The 20,608-nt window shown below is 39.2% G+C and overlaps 1 protein-coding gene and 1 long non-coding RNA gene across 11 annotated transcripts in view; one reads left to right on the top strand and one right to left on the bottom strand.

Annotated features, from left to right (window-relative positions):
• mbnl2 (muscleblind-like splicing regulator 2) overlaps positions 1-20,608 on the top strand; it is a 119,288-nt gene that overhangs the window by 80,379 nt on the left and 18,301 nt on the right. For 7 of the 10 annotated variants that reach the window (XR_009445822.1, XM_048532506.2, XM_048532505.2 and 4 more), the window contains 3 exons: positions 9,652-9,705; positions 10,370-10,520; positions 13,989-14,027. Coding sequence is in view for 9 of the 10 variants with exons in the window: in XM_048532506.2 (XP_048388463.1) it covers positions 9,652-9,705; positions 10,370-10,520; positions 13,989-14,027 (244 nt within the window). In the remaining variant the exon portion in view is untranslated. Of the gene's footprint in view, positions 1-9,651; positions 9,706-10,369; positions 10,521-13,988; positions 14,028-15,109; positions 15,205-20,608 lie in introns of all 10 variants that reach the window. The other 3 variants (XM_048532502.2, XM_048532504.2, XM_048532503.2) reach the window with 3 other exon arrangements.
• The window catches only part of LOC132209760 (uncharacterized), a 47,157-nt gene continuing 29,254 nt past the window's right edge, over positions 2,706-20,608 (bottom strand). The window contains exons 2-3 of the long non-coding RNA XR_009445823.1: positions 5,927-6,015; positions 2,706-3,079 (exon numbers count right to left, since the gene is read on the bottom strand). This is a non-coding gene — a long non-coding RNA (uncharacterized LOC132209760). The remainder of the gene's footprint in view (positions 3,080-5,926; positions 6,016-20,608) is intronic.

Here is a 20,608-nt window from a genome sequence, read left to right as displayed (position 1 = left end):
GGTATTTTTTGTTGACCAATTCTGTTTTGGAGCAGTATATCCACTTTTGTTTTGGTCTCTGAGCAAAGTTATTTTCTACTGGCAATGCACATGGATTAAGTTAGAACCTGCTTCCAGTAGTAATGTGGCCAAAATGGGAATACAGTTAATTTTAACGCATTGGTACAAGAGCTTCCTGAAAGACACAACTAATGTTAACTGATTTTCCTGTCATTCATTTTAGAATCCATGTAATTCAATGGAAATAATCCATCTTTGGTTATGGAAGTAACATATATTTGGCTGAATGGTGAAGTCCTCAGCTTTGTCTTGAACAATGTTAGTTTAAACTCTTGTATGTCTAGTAGCTTCTGGATCACGTGAATGGTTAACAGTGTTAAAATGATTTAAAGTGAAAGAAGAACAATGGGGGAAAAATGACTACAGACCTCTGTCCTTACCCAACCAAAATTAGACATTGATTAAAATTTTCTCCTGAAGGTGAATACAACTGAACCAAAACCTCATTTGGTGATTGACAACTCGTATTTGAGTTTTTTTTTCTCTGTAATAAATTGTCATGCATTGTAACAATCACAACATTTTTACTAAATATTTTCCAGATTTAATTGGGACATATGATGCTTTTGGCAGAGTAGTCCTGACAGCTGGTGTTGTAGCTCTTGTGCAGGTGTCTTTCTTCCACTTGTACTACTTGCAGTGCTCCTACAGTGCACACGGAGGATGTGAAATGAGAAAAGGCGATTACCCATCTGGTAATGTTATCCTCATTCCTTGATCATAAATCTGTAGACACCACCAGTTCCTGGAAGCCTATAGTTTTGAGATGGGATTAAGCAGGTTCATCACAATTTACAGTTAGTTGAAGTTTAGCTTGAACTAGCAGAAATGACACAATGCAGCTATTCAAGTTTAGAAATGACTTGCAATGTGGGAGTCACAAATCTTGTGGCATTGCATCTGAACAGCATCACAAAGACATTTCCAGGTGCACACTCAGCAAGTGGTTTCTTAGAGCCCGGCAAATTTGGTTATGCTCCCACAGAGTGTGAGGCTGAAGTGAAGACTCCCTCCAGTTGGATAATCTGTCTTTCACTAACTATCCACCAGAGATCAATCAAAACAAGTGCAGCAGAACAGGTTTAAACAATGAATTCGCAATTTTATTGTATATAATTTACAGCATTTCAGTCAAAAGGAGGTTGAATATTTTTAAAATAAATAGATAAATCCAAAATGCAATTTACATGCAAATTGGTGGGACGCATTCAATTTAAAAAGTCAGGTTGCTATTGACTATATTTTCTACTGAATTAATCCTACATTGAATGCAACCTAAGGTGAAGTGGTGGCTTCTATTTTTTTTAAAAATACACTTTTTTCATGAGTTCCCAGCTGGCTAAGCCAGTTAAGGTAGTGAATTGATGAAACTCTCGTATATTGAGAGAGTTAATGGACTGAATTCTGATTATCAGTAACAACACTTATTGAATCTGTGAAGATCATCAGTGTAAGCAACCAGTCAAATGGAAGAATTTTCTTAGCCAACAAACCAGGGTATTAAAAACCCTTGAATCCCTTCATTTTTTAATCATAACTTTTACAGATAGCAAATGATTTGGGGTTTACACATGAGGTTAGGGTAAAAGTGAAGCCATTGCAAACATTTAGCATTTACTTTAGTTTAAATGTAATTTCTATGTGTTGATATTGACTAAATATTAAATTATTCCTTCAGAACCAGTAAGGTTGTTTAGCATTAATTACGAAGTTAATATGCTGTTTAAAACAGCCAGTTACACTGTATTTATCAAGATATAGCTTATTGAAGGGCTTTTCAACAAAACTTAACAGAACAGTGAAATGTCTAATCGGCTCAATGGTTTGTAGTTTATTACAGGCTGAATGCTCTGCAGCTCACTCTGCAAACAATGACAGCAGTTTGTTCTCAATCACACTATCTCTGCAAAACATTTTTTCACTCTTTTTCTCTGAAAAGGATTAGCAGAAGATTTGTAAGTTAGTTTCCTTTGAGAAACTAAGGCATTTGGGAAAGCGAAAGTCGTCATAATTTCCATATTCGATTTGTGGGAGAACTGGTAGGTTGCCAACTTCTGTTCAAAAACCAAGAAAGGGCAAAACCAATAATTGTAGACCTCTTCAACTTAACATTGGTAATAGGTGAGTTCCCAGGGACCATAATACACAGTGAAATTGATATTCATTTAACTTAGTTATATTGACTAAGGCCAGCTGGCATAGGGTTAGGTCTGGTGTAAAAGTTGAATTATTCCTCACATGCATTCAAAGATTCTTTCAGAAGACAACAAAGGTATGGATAAAGGAAATGCATGGCATATAATGGTGAGTGTTCAAACGTTGTTTGACAAAGTGCTACATAGGAAGCTCAGTTGCTGGAAGAGCCAGTTGTGTTTTCTCCTTTGCTTGAAATATAGCTGGTTTTCCTTTCAGCTCCATTGGGGAAGGAGCTGAGCAGGATCCAAAATAACTGCGGGTGCTGTAAATCAGGAACAAAAACAGAAGTTGCTGGAAAAGCTCAGCAGGTCTGGCAGCATTTGTGAAGGAAAAAGTCAGAGTTAACATTTCAGGTCTGGTAACCCACCCTCAGAGCAGGGCAGTGTCACCCGGCCCAGAGCATTAATTCTGATATTTTTCCTCTCAGACCTGCTGAGCTTTTCCAACAACTTCTGTTTTGTTCCTAATATCCTAGGTATTCTTAGTTTGGAGTCCTTACGCTCAAAGCTCCATTAACTTGTTTGAGATGTGCATCGGTGTGATGTTTTGCTTTAACCGCAGACAGAAAGCTGATGTTTTCAGGTTGCCAAATATTCATCTGTATACATGTACATCAATTCATGCATCTCACCAGTTTCTCCCCATCAGGTAAGCAAGTTCACTCAGCCAACAGTGTGGCTTCATTCTCAGCATGCACTGATCTTTGTCACTTCTCAGCTGGAACAGGTGTCTTCCTGACCTGGTTTATGGGAACTTTGCCTTTAAGGAAGGGCTCTAACGAAAGTATGTTCAGTGAATGATGACTTTGTTTTTTGTCCAATTCCTGTTGGCAACAAAAAATTGCATTTGATTTTCAGCAATTATAGGGACAGTGTTGACCATTCAGCCCCTCAATCCTAGACTGCTGACAGTACACATATGCTTCCAGTAAATAGCCTCAACATTTCAGACCAAAGCAGAAGTATTGAAAGCTGAAAGTTTTTATAAATCCATGCTTTAATGAGGATTTTCACTCTCACTTGCTTTGACTCAGCCCTATGTCTTTGATAACAGAAGCTCCCAACTGAATTCCTCTTGGTGTCTTATATATTGTCATGACCTGGTAGAGATCTGTAAAATTCTCAATAGGATTGCAAGGATAGACCAAGAGAAATTATTTCAGCTGGAAGAAGATTCCAAAACTGCAGGAAACAAACACAAGTCACTAATAAATCTACTAAGAAATTTCAGGAGAAAGTTCTTAACCAGGAAGCGAATTTGGAACTCCTTACAACAAGACATGGTTGAAGTGAACGGTATAGTTTAGTTTAAGGGAAAACAATATCAACATTTAAGATAAATGAGTAGAAGGTTATGCTGACAGGATGAGATGGTTTAGGACACGTTAACATGAAAATAGACCAATTGGACTAAATGGTTTGATCCTGTGCTATGTTATTCTCTTCATATCTGACTCCCTGACCTGATTAGGTAATTTTGTTGACTTGGTACATAGTTAGCCACTGCCTGCACTTTTTTTTTCCCCCCTAAGAATAATACCTGTGCCAACTTTTTAGATTTCTGTTTTTGCCAAGAAACTTGCAGTTCAAAGATTGATTGCCTCATACTGAAAGCTGTGCAGTGTGTCATGAGTTCATCTGCAGATCAAGAAAGTCAATATCATTTCCATTGTCCTCGATTAAAATAGTTGCTTGGATGAAATGAGTCACAACTGTGGTTGAGGATCCAGTTTGCATGACAAACCGAGTGGGGAGGCCAGGCACTTTGTGTTACCTATCCAGTTGCTTTTTAAATGTAATCGTACCCTTCACCACCACCACCACCACCCTGGCAGCTTGTTCCAAACACACCCCCACCCTCTGTGGAAAACGTTGCTGCTCAGGTTTTTTTAAATCTTTCTCTGTTCATCTTAAACCTATGCCCTCGAGCTTTGGACTCCCCTACTTAGGGAAAGACCATGGCTATTTACCCTATCCATGCCCCTCCTAATATTATAAACCTCTTTAAAGTCACTCCTTAGCCTCCAGTTGAGGGGGGGGAAGCCCCAGCCTATTTCACCTCTCTCTTACTTAAAACCTCCAGTCCCAGCAATGTCCCTGTAAATCTTCTGTGTCCTCTCAAGTTTAATAACATCCTTTCTAAAGAAGGATGACCAGAATTGTATGCAGTATTCTAAAAGTGATCTAATCACTCCGAGATAGTAAGAACTTCAGATGCTAGAGTCAGAGGTAACACAATGTGGGGCTGGAGGAACGCGGCAGGCCAGGCAGCAGCAGAGGAGCAGGAAAGTTGATGTTCTGGGTCGGGATCCCTCTGAGCCGAAATGCCAACTTTCCTGCTCCTCTGATGCTGCCCGGCCTGCTGCGTTCCTCCAGCTCCGCACTGCGTTATCAACGATGTCCTGTACAGTCACAAAATGACATCCCAAAGTCTATATTTAATGTTTTAACCAATGAAGGCATGTGTGCCAAATACTGCCTTCACTATCCCTTCCACCTGTGACTTCACGTTCACTATACAAGCACATGCATCTCTGGTTCTTTTGTTTGGCAATGCTCCCCAAAGTTCTGCCCTGGCTTGCCATACCAAAATACAACACCTCACATTTATCTAAGCTAAACTGCATCTGCTACTCATTGGCCCATCTCACCAAAGTCCTGTTTTACTCCTGAGATAATCATCTTCACTGTCAACTTGATGAACTATTTTGGTGTCATCTGTAAATTTGCTAATCATGCCTCCTATATTCATATCCAAATCATTCACATCAGTGTCAAAAAGCAATGGACACAGCACGGATCCTTGTGACCCATGGCTGGTGGCAGGCCTCCAGTTTGAAAAGTACCCCTTTACCGTCACCCTCTGATTTCTACAGTCAACCCAATTTTGTACCAATTGGCTAGCTCCCCAGCCCACGTGATCTCGCCTTACTAACCAGTCCACCATGTGGTACTGAGCGCTTCGCTGAAATTCACATAGACGACATCTACTGCTCTGCCTTCATCAGTCTTTGTCAGCTTGTCAAAAATCTCAATCAAGTTAGTCATGATTTCCCACAAACAGCTGCCTGGGATCTTCCATATTTGTAGTACATGCTGCTTTTCTAAAAGAAAGGTATCCTTTACACAGGAAAAAATGTGAATAAAAGTAAAGATCTTGGTCTGCCTAGAACAGGTGCTCAGTGTTAATTAAGCCATAGCCTTGTTTTGCCTAATCTCAATTTATTTTGCCATGCTTATTCTGCTTTTTCTACTGAAGTGCTGAGGTTGATATGGAAAAAATATTCCTTTACGAAACAGCTTCATAATATAGTGTCTTAAGATAGTATTTTATTGATCTTCTAAATCATTAGTATTTTGGCAAGTCTGATGTCAATGATTACCTTCATATTAAATTATTTATCTATTAGCCTTGTGTAGCTTGAATTGTGTAAAGGAAGAAGAATTTAATGGCCATGTGGTGCAATGGTAGTGTCCCTACCTCTGAGCCAGAGGGTCTGGGTTCAAGTCCCACCTATGCCAGAGATATGTTGTAACGTGTCTTAACAGGATAAAATAACCAGATATTAATGCAGTAAAATCATACAGTGCTGGTGGAGAGGAAATAACAGGTGGCTATTTTCTCCTCACATAAGAAACAAGATTTGCCAGGTAATGTGAAATCTACTTACTGGTAATACATTTTTCACTGCCACTCTTCCACGAGTCAGCCACCTTGTTAGCTGATAGGTGAACAATTAAAATTCCGTCTTCAGTTTCACTGCAGCAGAATAAAAAGTGCAGTTAACTTGTTTTAATTTGATTAATGTCACATTTTACTTACAACATAATGTGTGGTTTGAATGCATTTTTTTCAAAGCAATGATTGAAGCATGCTGTCTGATGGCAAAGTGAAAATAGGTCGATTTGTGAGCTTCAGTAGTGAAATTTGTAGGTGCTAGGCACAGAATGTTTCTTCACTCAGTATCTGTGTGGGAAGTGAATGCTACCATACAAAGTTAGTACAGACACTTGCAGATAATACAATTCTGCCCTAACAATCTTTTTTAATTTCAATCTCAAATGAATACCCCTCGTGTTCGAGTGTAAAATATGCTTTTCACATTAGTGGATTCTTTGGCTTAAATTGAAACTTGTCAATTTACTTGCAAATTATATGTAGTTTTTTTATTAATTACTGTGTACTTGCACTTTGTTTGATATTTTTGCATAGAGATCCTGTGGTGTTTGTGTGAGAAGGCAATATGTTCATCAGCATCATTCAGAGTGGGGTAGCTATAAGAGATCATGGGAATTGCAGATGCTGGAGAATCCAAGATAGCAGTGTGTGGGGCTGGATGAACACAGCAGGCCAAGCAGCATCTTAGGAGCACAAAAGCTGACGTTTCGGGCCAAGACCCTTCATCAGAAAAGGGGGATGGGGAGAGGAGTCTGAAATAAATAGGGAGAGAGGGGGGAGGCAGACTGAAGATGGATAGACGAGAAGATAGATGGAGAGGAGAGTATGGGTGGGGAGGTAGGGAGGGGATAGGTCAGTCCCGGAGGACGGACAGGTCAAGGGGGCTGGGATGAGGTTAGTAGGTAGGAAACGGAGGTGCGGCTTGAGGTGGGAGGAGGGGATAGGTGAGAGGAAGAACAGGTTCGGCAGGCGCGTCGAGCTGGGCTGGTTTTGGGATACAGTGGCGGGAGGGGAGATTTCAAAGCTGGTGAAATCCACATTGAGACCATTGGGCTGCAGGGTTCCCAAGCGGAATATGAGTTGCTGTTGCTGCAGCCTACGGGTGGCATCATTATGGCACTGCAAGAGGCCTAGGATGGACATGTCGTCTAAGGAATGGGTGGGGGAGTTGAAATGCTTCACGACTGGGAGGCGCAGTTGTTTACTGCGAACCGAACGTAGGTGTTCTGCCAAGTGGTCCCCAACCCTCCACTTGGTTTCCCCACTGTAGTGGAAGCCACACCGTGTACAGCGGTTGCAGTATACCACATTGGCGGATGTGCAGGTGTACATCTGCTTGATGTGGAAAGTCATCTTGGGGCCTGGAATGGAGGTGTGGGGGCAAGTGTAGCACTTCCTGCGGTTGCAGGGAAAGTGCCAAGTGTGGTGGGGTTGGAGGTGAGTGTGGAGTGGACAAGGGAGTCGTGGAGAGAGTGGTCTCTCCGGAAGGCAGACAAGGGTGGGGTTGGAAAAATCTATTTAGTGGTGGGGTTGGTTTGCAGATGGCGCAAGTGTTGGAGGATGATGCGTTGTACGCAGAGGTTGGTGTGGTATGTGAGGACGAGGGGATTCTCTTTTTTGGCGGTTATTTCGGGGGCAGGTTGTGAGGGATGAGGTGCGGGAACTGCGGGAGACACGATTGAACGCCCTCAACAGGTATGTCCTTCCCCCTTACTGACAGTATTATAAGATTCTGAACGCCCTCAACCATGTCTCCTGCATTTCCCGCACCTCATCCCTTACACCCCATCCCCGCAATAACAGCCAAAAGAGAATCCCCCTCGTCCTCACATACCACCCCACCAACCTCCGCAGACAATGCATCATCTTCCGACACTTCCGCCATCTACAATCTGACCCCACCACTAAATACATTTCTCCATCCCCACCCTTTGTCTGCCTTCCGGAGAGACCACTCTCTCCACGACTCCCTTGTCCACTCCACGCTCCCCTCCAACCCCACCACACTCGGCACTTTCCCCTGCAACTGCAGGAAGTGCTACACTCTCCCCCACACCACCTCCCTCACCCCCATCCCAGTCCCCAAGAATACTTTTCACATCAAGCAGACGTACGCCTGCACATCTGCCAATGTGGTATACTGCATCCACTGTACACTGTGTGGCTTCCTCAACATTGGGGAAACCAAGCGGAGGCTTGGGAACCGCTTTGCAGAACACCTACACTCTGTTCACAATAAACAACTGCACCTCCCAGTCGCGAACCATTTCAACTCCCCCTCCCATTCCTTTAGACAACATATCCATCCTGGGCCTCCTGCAGTGCCATGATTATGCCAACTGTATGTTGCAGGAACAGCAACTCATATTCCGCTTGGGAACCCTGCAGCCCAATGGTATCAATGTGGATTTCACCAGCTTCAAAATCTCCCCTCCTCTTTCCCCACCCCCCAATCCCAAAACCAGCCCAGCACGTCCCCGCCTGCCTAACCTGTTCTTCCTCTCTCCTATCCCCTCCTCCCACCTCAAGCAGCACCTCCATTTCCTACCTACTAACCTCATCCCACCCCCTTGACCTGTCCGTCCTTCCCGGACTGACACATCCCCTCCCTACCTCCCCCACCTATACTCACCTCTCCACCTATCTCTCCTCGTCTGTCCGGCTTCAGTCCACTCCTCCCCCCCCCCCCCCCCGCTATTTATTTCCGAATCCCCTCCCCCATCCCCCTTTTCCGATGAAGGGTCTAGGCCCGAAACGTCAGCTGTTGTGCTCCTGAGATGCTGCTGGGCCTGCTGTGTTTATCTAGCCACTTTGTTATCTTGAGATAGCTATAAGACTGTGTTATCAGCCCAGCAGACCCTTTAGCATTCGATCCTACTCGGACTCTAGGATCCCAGTCCTGGTATGTCAGATTTCATCATGAGATCACTCAGTGCACACATGACTTCAGTTCCCCAATGTCTTGGTAATCTTCGTCATTCCTGTTCGCCAATAATGACAACAACAATGTCCACACACCAATGTACTCAAGAAGCCATTGTAGTTTTACCAAAGCGCACATGAACTGGGATCGCTTTGCTTCCTAAGGATACTGTTCTATCCGCTTGTTCAAAGGATGTGGGAGTTATTGGGTACACCAGTATTTGTGACCATCTGTAATTACCCCTAAAAAGGTGCATTGCAGTCTTAATGTTAAGAATCTGGTCACATTGAAGTGAAAGAACAGAATGTCTCCTGTAATTTACTTCTAGTTTGGAGGGATGTAGACTTTGATGTTTTATTGCTTTACAAATGAACAGTGCAGAATCTAGCCATCATTGTGTAATTTCATATTTCATAAAAGTGTGAAAGATGCAATCATTTAATTGTAAGTTTATATAATTGCACATACATTTTGCACAAGTTGATATCAGTAATAGTTAAAAATCATGTTTTGCTTTTTTATGCTTTTAACAAAGGTACAGTGAATGCTTAATTTGCTGTACAGTACTAATTCAGTATTTGTAACTGCAAATCTTTTGACAACTCATTTTATGCATGCTCTGTGATGTATGTTGTATACTGCATTCAGGGTTTTTTTTGTTTTTTTTCCTCCTCACCTACCTGCAATGTACTGCTGTTCCCATGACGCACTTCTGCTTGCTGTTTACCTGTATGTTAATACGCTTGAACCCCATTGGTCCATTGCCATCATATGCTCGCTGCCTGCTATTTAAGACTCAGTCGGCTGCCAAATCTGTGAAACGACCCCTCGAGGCAACCTTTGACCTGGTACTTTGACCTTTCACCTTCTTGCTTTGCATGCACTGTAGTGATAGTAAATTAGTATGATAACTTGATAGATTTTGTTTTTAATTTTGAGAAATGCTTTTAATTAGATGTTTGTTGGAAGTATATTATGTTCATACTAACTAAGTGTACTGGTCTTTTAAAAAGCCATGCTATAAAATGTAAAAGTTTTTTATTGTTTTGGAATATCTGAGCTTTGCTTTTTGCATTTCAGGTGTAACAGCAGATAGCCTTCAACTACACAGTGTTGAGTGAACATGTTATAGTCTAAATTCATATAATTAGTTTGCTCTTTGATAGTATTTGAATGTGTGGATCTGGTACCAATCTGCTGTAATTAAGTTGCTTAACAATGTTTTAGAAATGAGGTAGTCAGAGCATTTTCATTAAATATACTTTTTTTTTGGTTAAGGGCAAGTTTTGACTTTAAAATAATGCAAATATTTGCCCTGTAGTGTAATGTCAAATATCACAGTATTAACTTTTTTGGTTGAAATGAACGATGCTTGTACCTTTTTACAGAAAACCTGTCTTTCAACAAAAGTGTATTTGTGCTACTTTGAATACAGTGCTGTCAGCAAATGATAGGAATTTCTGCTGTCTTCTCTGTTTATCGCACTTGTCTTACTAAATCCCTCATTCACAGGCCTTTCCACCTGGTGTCCTTCACCATTTACCAAAGAGACCAGCCCTTGAAAAGAGCAATGGCACCAGCACAATCTTTAATCCTAGTGTTTTGCACTACCAACAGGCTCTAGCCAATGCACAAATGCAGCAACCAACATTTTTTCCAACAGGTACGTCCTTTCCCCCTTACTGACAGTATTATAAGATTGTGCTGTTGATGTGATCAGTTGAGATCATCTAGACATTAGTATACAAATTAATGTTCAGAAATATATTTTTGCTTATAACATCTTTGTTTCTTGATTGCACTTGCACCTGCATGTTACATCACTTAGAATGGCTGTAAAATGTTATGCTTAATTTATTCGAAAAGGATAAGACCCAAACGAAAAAACCTTTTTATGTTATTAACACTTGTCCTCCTTTTTGTTTCCATTGAATCCAGTTTAAATTGTTAATTTTTGCATGTTTCAATATTAAATGACCTGGAAGCAGCTAATATTTCTATGCAAACAATCTTAAGGACAGCTTCAATGGATTTTTCATTAGAACACCTTGTAGATTTTGACGATGGCCTTACCTGATGCTGTTTTAAAACAAACAATTTTAATGAAATGCATGCATGCAGTAAATGCAAAATTCCTTTATATTGGAATCGAAAGAACAAACCTATTGACAAGTAACACTTAATGTTAAAGGGTTGGTTAGTCATACATATTTAGATCATCTATGATTTGACATCTTTAACCAACTCTAGTTCTTCCTTGTTTACTTGCTTGTGTAGTGTTGATTTTGCACAGCTTTTAAGTTACTGTTTGCTTTTTGTTGGTAACTAGTTGCCACCACTAGTAAACTTCGTTGACTATTGCTCCTGCAATCAATTAAAGTAATTAAATGTTGTAATCTGTCCAGGCTGTATTTAATACAAATACGTAATTGTTTGATTAAAGCCAAATTTCATTTTAGCTGATCATTAAAAATAGAAAAACAGATTAATGTTTGGCTGTTCTCATCCTGATTGCCTTTTAGAATTCTACTACACACAGAAAATTAATTCAGCCCTTTGTGCTAATGCCTACTTTCCCTTATTTCTAATTATACTAAATGTGATCAATCTCTGCTAAATTATTCAACTATGATTAAATTCTTATTGGAAAAATCAAAACTGTTGTGACACGTTGAGATATTTCATTGTAGCCTACAGTATAGAGTAAGTAGTACTCTGCATTATTATAATGTTTGAACCAACTTCTTCTCACTGCTGTTCTTCTTTGGAGGACCCAAAAACATCTGTCATATATAGATTTAGATTGCACAAACAGAATTGTTTAATGCACAGAATCATAAAGTGTTGTAGAGGCTTTTTAGCCTATTGACTCTGTACCAATTTTCCAACTGAGCATCCAGACTTGAATGCCATTCCACTGCCTTTGCCCCATACACTTGCACATTAGATGATTTTTCAAGTGGAAGTAATGTCTTCATCAATGCCTCAATTTAAACTGCCTCCACTATTCCGCCAGGCAGTGCATCCCAGACCTGAACCACTTAGTGTGAAAATATCTTTTTCTTTCTTTTCATTTGCTTCTCTTGCATATCACTTCAAATCTGTACTGTCTTGTTCTGATCCTTATACAAGATGGAATAGTTTCCAATATGTTCACGTCCTTCCTACAGCATTATAAGCAGAACTGTAGGCAATACTCCAGGTGACAGGTGTTTTTCATGCAAGTTCAGTATAACATACATTCTCTTACGTTGTACGTTGATAAAGTCCCAGGTACTGTTTGCTTTATTAACTGTTCTTTGCTGTCCTGCCACTTTGTGATCTGTGCGCTATACACCCAGGTCCCCCAGGTCCTGCACCTCCTTTAGAATTGCACCCCTTGTATAATGTCTTGTCCGTGCTCTTCCTACTACTTCCACCTCACATTTCTCTGCATTGGATTTCATCCTCCACTTACCTGTCCATTCCACCAACTTGCAATTATTCTTTCACAAACTTTCATGCCCTGCATACCAACATCTAGATTGTTTTACATATCAGGAAAACAAAATTCCCAATACTGACCTCTGGCAAATTCCACTGAAAACTTCCCTCCAACCTGCAAGATATCCAATGACCATTACTCTGTTCCCTGTCACTCTGCCAATTTGTACCCATGTTGCTACCGTCCCTTTATTGAATAAGCTATAAGTTTACTCAAGTCTGTTGTGTGGCACTGGTATCAAACACCTCTTGGTAGTCCATTTACACCACATTAGCATTATCCACACCAACAATTTCTGTTACCTTGGTTTTTTCTTAAAAAAAAGCATCCAGCAAGTTAAGTATGATTTCCGTTTTCCGTGCTGACTGTTCCCAATCAACCTACCATTTTCTATGTAATGACTAATTCTGTCCTAAATAATTGATCAATCAATAATTGATTGCCACTGATTTTAAATTAATACAGTAACTTTTGAATACCCAGTTGCAATGGAAAGGTGAATTTTATCTGCAGCAATTGACTCATTTAAATATTAATTGGATGTAAACTTTCAAAAAAATCTTGTCAAAGCTTTAAATATTTGCATAAATATTGATTGTAGTATTTAAATAGCAATCAGTACTTCATTGATATGAAATCAGATAAATGGAAGTATTCCACTGTCAATATTGGTGCAAATTTACTCTATATGATTCATTTATAATTGTTAATTCTTGGTATAGAGTTTGTTTTTTAAAATCTGTACAACAAATAATTCTGAAAATTTAGTTACCTTTGATAATTGAACTGCGTAAAATTAATGTTATTTCTGTAAATATTTACAACGAACAAATTTAATGAGATTGTACCTTACAGGTCTGTTCCTTATGACTACATTTAGTAAAATTCAGTGTTATATAATGTTTAAAATAAGCTCTTTAATATTTTTGGGTCAGTTAACTGTCTAGCAAGTGGTGCAGAACGATTCCCAACAGTGCACACTCTTTCTACCAACTTTGGTAATTCATGGAAGCCTGCCTCCTTGCTTTGTTGCTCTTGATTTTGGAGTTTGCTGTTCAGGCTGTATAAACCAATCTTTTCTTTCTCTGCCATGGAGAGACCCCTATGGTACTTCATGGACTAAGGCTGATTACCAATGCTATTATGTTTTAATATTTCACAAATATGATTGTTTTGCTACTTTATCCTTAGAATATGGTTCAGACTAATGTGCTTGGAATAAAATCGCCACCTAAACTTCCATGTCTTGTTTTTGATTCTAGTTGCTACTGTCTCAAAGGACATTAAAATTCAGAGTCTTTCACTTGTACATTAATTGTGTTTTGTCACCTGTTCTGCACTCAAATTATTTGAATTCATGTATCCCTTGAATTGTCAGTAAGATTTCTATTCTATAAAAAGAAAAAATTTAACTTGGTATAAAAATAAATTATTAAAAGTTAATAGTTTAATGAAGTAGAAGTGGAATGTGGAACATTTTGAGGTTTGAACTGAACCTAGCAGTGTTAAAACTAACTGACATGGAATGTTTTTTTGTACCTGTTTTCAAGATCTTAGCTTTATGATCTAACACTAACTATGCATTCTTAATACTTTTTTCCCCTCCTCCAAATTCACCTTTCTAAATGTTCCACTGCATGATGGCAGGGTCGGTGTTTTGCATGACTCCTCCAGCTACAACTGTTGGTAGGTTTTATCTTTTTGTTTCAATACCTTGAATGTAATCATATTTAATAAGCATTTTTTAAATACAGCCTTGACACTTACATTTACCTCAAGGGAGAAAAGCTATAAAATATAAAATTGAATCTTCAGATTATTTCTTCAGTTAACCTGAATTTGAAGAAATTAATTTTAATGTAGAATTTAACTTGTTTATCTGTTTTTCACTTCAGTTTTGAACTAAAATTTTTAATCATCTTGTCCATTTTTGTTAGAGCAATTAAGAGTTGGGGTAAGATAAATTATAATTTTGTGTAGCAGCAATTGGTGTATCAAACCACATGAATTTCTTTGATTTGATTTTGTTGCGATTGACTTTTGGAACAAAGATTGGCTAAGAACTTTTACGTTGTTACAGCCCTGACAATGCTTATAATTTGCATTCTTAAACCATAGTCTGTGAGGCAGTAGTGAAAATGGAAAACCTATCATTAATATTAGTGTGAAATCTGGTTTTCCATAATAATGCCCTTCTATATGTAAATATCTCTTTAAGCATCTTGGTTTTAGTTGATAACATTGAATCTATTCTAAGTAAGTTAGAAAATCATGTGTTAATATATTATGTATCGGAGTCTCCCAGAGAAGTTCAGGAAGGTGCATTCTTAAAAACTTCTTACTGCTACATTATAACATTTGTAAAAAAGCCTAACATGGATACTATTTACTTTATTTGAGCTATGTTTTGTTAAAAACTTGAAGTCATTGAAGTAATTCCATGAAATGGGAGAAAAGTTGAAGAGTACTTTTCCCCATGTCACCCAGCTTCCTCTATTGTGCTCTCTGGGAAACCCTGATTATGTTGGCATTGGTCCTTTTTAATTGTGATTGTAATAAGCTTTTTCCTTTCTCTTTTTTTTTAATTTTCTTCCATGCTTCCTTGCTTTGCATTATGATTGCATGTCACCTGCTGGTGTAACCTCCTCCTCCCTCCACGATGGCTTTCTGCTATGTGATATCTGCCATGCCCAAAAATACAACACATGTCATGGTTGCCATGTGCGGCACCCTTCTGTTCATTGCTTCCATGGTTCCTTTCCTGAAAGTACCCTTGATGCACAGTGCTACGCCCGCCACTGTCTCTGCAGCAACAACACCTGCCACAAGCGTTCCCTTCGCCGCAGCAGCTACAGCCAATCAGGTTTGCTCCTTTTACAGCTTTCTTTCATAAACCCCTCCCCCCCCACCCCCACCCACCTTGCAACTCTAAACGAGCACTCATCAGACAATGTTCTAATATCTGACCAAATTTGTAAATTATCCTGTTGCTGCAAAACCAAATTGAATAATTGCAGCAGGTGCTTGTTTAGAGTTGTCATTTTTCCCTGACAACAGTATGTTTTTGTGTGTTCTGTGCTGCATTATTTTTCATTAATTTCAACCTTGCTGTACTAATCACGTTTTTTGTTCATCAAAACAATGTTGCGCCATGCAGCAAAACATAATCTATTAAGTAAATACTTTGATGTGAATGTTGAAGTTGGAAAATACTTCTTAGTAGATTCCTTTAAATCTGAACATGCCATCTAGTTCAGAGATTTTTTTGTTTTTGAATACCGTTTTCTTAATTTTTGATGTAACTTCACCTGATTTGAAATTAAATCAAATGGCATGATGAGTCAGTACTGTCTTACATTGACAGATGTATATAGAGTAAAAAGCCTTTGTTTTGTTTGACACTTCTGTGGAGAAGTACAAGAATTGATTATATAGTGGAAGGAGAGGGATAGTTCATAAGTCACAAAGTTACTTGTACCTCAAGTCCATACCTCCTGGCTGGGTTTGATTCGTAATTTTTTTTTGTGTGGACCCTTGTTCAAGGGAAAGGTGGAAGGTTGTTATCACCAAGCCGGCTGGACACTTGCAGAAATCTTGTCAGCAAGGATTCTACTTGTCACTACTTTTCCTCCTGATGAAGAGAAGGCAGCTCTGGCTCACTACCAATGACTGCAACATAATTTATTCCAAGATTTTCTATTTCTTGATTGCCGTATTTAATCTTATTTCTGAACTTTATTTGCAGAGAGTAGAACGTGGGAAGACAGCCCACATAATGGTGTGCGTTATTGTCAGGTTTTGAAACAATAAAAGCCTGAATGAAGAAGTCAGCAAAAAAAAGTGGGGGTGGTGTTGGGATGGTTTGGAGAACCTGGCAGCGTCATTTTAGTAGGGTATGCAATGTTGGTGGTGATGTAGCACTGGGGCCAGAGCTTATCTCAGTCAAATATGACACCACAGTTTCAAATTGCCCGCAGTTGTCAGGAAACATTTAGTAACAAGAAAACAGAGTTGATGATAGGAAGAATGATTAAGATTATCAGTATTTAGTTGGAGGAACTTCTGCTCATCAAATTATATATCATGTCAGACAAGCGGTTGTATAATTCAGGAGTGGTCAAGAGAGGTGATTGTTAGATAAAGATGGCTTTCGTCAGCATACATATGAGATTAACATTTCCTTTTGGGTATTGTCACTGTGGTGAAGATCATAATTAAGAAACAAAGATCCAAGATTAGATGCCTGGGTGACCCACAGCTATTAGATTCCCTACAGTGTGGAAACAGGCCCTTCGGCCCAACAAGTTCACACTGCCCCTTGAAGCATCCCACACAGACCCATTCCCCTATAACCCACACACCCCTGAACACCATGGGCAATTTAGCATGGCCAATCCACCTAGCCTGCATATCTTTGGACTGTGGAAGGAAACCGAAGCACCCGAAGGAAACACACGCAGACACGGGGAGAACGTGCAAACTCCACACAGACAGTCGCCCGAGGCTGGAATCAAACCTGGGTCCCTGGCGCTGTGAGGCTGCAGTGCGAACCTCAGGAGAAAATAGAGAAGTCAGTGTAGGAGTAGAAGGAGAAGCCATTGAATTATGAGTATGCCTAGACAGATAAGAATTCAATCCTGAGAGTGCAATCCCACTCAGCTAACCAATGCTGTGGAAATGGCGCAAGAAAATTGTGTTCAACCGTACTGCAGTGCAGACGGGTCAAGAAGGAATAGTTTCTCTTGGACACAGTCATATATTTGTAACTTTGGGAACCATTTCAGTCTGGTGCCAGGGACAAAAGCCTGACAAGAGGGATTCGAGCACAAAGCTCCAGTAAAGATGGGCTTTACATGGGAGGGGCCAGTATCATTCAAGAACTTTGATAACCTCATTTTTATCTTCTCCCCAATGTGGCAGTCATTTGAAAAAGTATAAAGGGATTTTTGAGCACAGCAGTGATGAGGTTTGAGAAGTGAGGGATGTATGTGAGGAAGCAAAACAATTAACATTTTCAATCCAGACGGGAGTCATGAGGAAAGTGGATGGTCAACATGGGAATGGAATCAGGAGCTTGGTCTCAAGACAATTTATGTTCAGAATGTGCATGCCAGCAGGTAAAGATGTGAGGATGGATTATTAATGTAACTGCAAAATGTACAGGTCACCCCCCGGTATTGATTCCTTCTGAATTTAACAAGTACTTGTCTTTGTCACCCAGGCAATACATCCTGCACCATTCACCACTGCTTTCCCATTCCAATTTCTAATTTTTAGATTTGTCCTGGTGGTAATCTCTCACTTAAAATCCTTTCTGGCAAAATTCTTTAATAAAAATCTCAATTCAGTGTAAATTATCATTAAGCATTAAAAACAGCAAAGTTAATATCCAAAGTGTGGAAAGTGGAAGAGTTAACCAGTTGTTTTGAGACTAGATCTGTATGAACATTGTATGTGTCTTTTGAATTTAGTTTACCAGCACTGTTACTGACTTGCACTTTTTGAAACCTCTGTGTTCTTTACTGTGTTCTCTGGAGATCGAGCAGGAATTCTTCATTATTGACACACTTATCTTTTTAGTTCTGGATTTTAGCCTCAAGTTGATTTGAGGATGCCATACGTCATTTCACTCAAATGTGGTTCACTTTAGTGTTAGAAATTAGTTTCTCTCCCATTATGATCTACAGTGAAAATGAACTTAACAAACCACTCTTAAATGTGAGGCTTTGTAATGCTTTGTCTTTTGGACTGTTCTGGCTTGCACCTACATAGATATCCTTTATCATATTTGACTATGCTCATGCACAGTTATGAAAAGCATTTTTGTTTCTAACCATTAGATGGAATTTACAGAATAGCCTGAAATGTCCACACCAGAGTTTATGTTCCAGACAAACTTTTTTTCTGCCTGCCCAACCACCAACTACTCCAGTTACATACTCATTTTCCAAGCCTTTGTGGTTCCTTTATTCTTCCTGCCAAAATGCACCATCTCTCACTTGGCTAGATTGAAATTCATTTGTCAAATATTGCACATCCTGTAGGTTTTAATATTGCAAAAATTTTGTCACGTCTTGCTATGTATTTTCGGTGTAACACCCCAACCCCCACAAATTTTGAAATTTTCCTTCAGCTTTCCAAGTCCAAATCTTTTGAGCGTAACAGATGACGTTTATTTCCAGACACTCAATTGATAACATGATGGTATTATCACCTAAATTTATAACATTTTTGAATATTAATAGAATTCATCTTTCTATGAAATTACTGTGAAATTAGAAACATTTTGAAAATTGCAATAGTCATTCCTCTGTAACCGCAAGTGTTCCATTCACACAAAGTGCATGAATGATGCATTCGCGAGTGCAGAGCTTAATAAGTTACTGTAAAAATAGAGGTAAATTCTTGGGCGCCAGGTTGTTTTTGGTTAAAATAGTAAACGCTAAAACTTCTGAAATAAAGCTTTAATATTAATAGAATAAAATACTAAAAATAATTGGGGTGCATTGTTACTTAATGATTAAAGGTGAGAAATTCTGTGTAGTGGGGCCGGGCATTATTTGGGGAGCTCATGATGTGTTTTTTGGGTGAGGTAGAGGGTGGAGGATGCAAATGTGCCTCCCTCCCAGTCACGCTTCCCTGACAATGTGCTGCCATCCTCCTCCATCTGACAGATGTCCTCAACCTGTTCATCCTCCTGAGCACATATGCTCTTGTTCGTTGAGGGCAAGAGCTGTATACCAAACGAGTTGGAGAGCAAGATTGCCATGTAAGTGAAAATGGTCGTAGATAGGTGAATTTTGCCCACACATTTCAAATGCTTGGTAACTTATTTTTTTAACACCAATGGGTGAACTCACAATTTGTAATTTCATGGATATGGAGGAATGCCCATCTAATATAGAACTCTCTTCTTTAAGTGAAAGTATTTGGATTATGCCAGGTGAACCTTTCTTCCCTAAATATTCTAATGTGAAATTTTTAAAAATCAAATCTATCGAAGAATTTGTACAAATTCTTTCAGAAACGCCCTGTAATAGTGACATAACAGCCATCATCAGATATCATGTTGCCAGTGCTGAAGGTTAAACATGCTTGTTACTTTTAACATTATCCCATTCTAATAATATTTTTGGGATCACTGACTGGGAGGGAGAACACAGTTCAATTCCATCTTTGGAACATAGTAAGCAATCTATTCATGAGACAGTATAGATCCTGTTGAGCAACAAGATGTTCTAGAATATTACTGTTGCTCATGAACCATTGTTTGGCCAAGGGTCTCATTTTTGGAATTTACTGAGTTTCAATGCATGTTACTAAAGCAGTGCAATTTTATTTCTGCATCTGAAAGCAGAACATACTTTGTACAACAGCAAAGCAGATACTTATCGGTTATAACATGGGTAGATCCAACTTGTAGTTTCTTTAGTAAAGCATTCCTTTTTGTTGGTTACCAAAAGATAATATCCGTTATTGCTGGATTTTGTTTTCACTTTTAAAACTGTGCTATAACACAACTTATTCTTGTATTAATAGTAGGAAGGGAAATAAAGCAATGTTTCAAAGGAACTGAACCTGGGTCCCTGGTGCTGTGAGACAGCAGTGCTAACCACTGAGCCACCGTGCCACAACTATAGCAAGCAACCTGTAACTTAAAAACATTGCACTACATTTGGTTGACATTAGTACCAGTGGCAGAGGATGGGAGGTTAAAAAAATATATTTTGTCAGATCAGCTGACAGTAAATATCAGATCTGTTGAAGATAGTATTGTATATTTCTGACTGTTTTGATCCTTTGAGTGGCTCCTGGCTTGATCAGGCTAAGCTGCAAGTTTATGTCATACTGGATATTTTACCTGGAACTGATTTCATAACTTTCAAGTGCATGACTTGGATGAAAACCAACAAAATAATTCATGCAATTTAAAGCTTTTAAAGTAGCTGAAAGCTATCCAAAAATAATTTTAAATTTGGCCAATGTCTCAAGAATTTGCTTCAGCAACTTGTGTGTCAAAAGCATGTAGATGCTCAGTAGTTTCACACTTATCAGTGCCATAATGTTTAGCCAATATGACCGTAATTTTCCACTGCTTTTGTCAAAACTTTGTGTTGCTTTTGCAGCTGTCTAGGGTTTGCATGTCTTGTTATTGATTTACTTAAGGCAACAACATTTTAAATTTGCCCAGGATTTCTGTCAAGCTTTGTAAAAAGGTTATTTTTGGAAGTGCATTGTTATACATAGTTGCCCTCCACACACCCTCG

This window comes from Stegostoma tigrinum, chromosome 6 (assembly GCF_030684315.1).
Source record: "Stegostoma tigrinum isolate sSteTig4 chromosome 6, sSteTig4.hap1, whole genome shotgun sequence".
Taxonomy (NCBI): domain Eukaryota; kingdom Metazoa; phylum Chordata; class Chondrichthyes; order Orectolobiformes; family Stegostomatidae; genus Stegostoma; species Stegostoma tigrinum.
The sequence above is the reverse complement of the archived record's forward strand: the minus strand, read 5'-3'. Positions and strand labels throughout refer to the sequence as shown.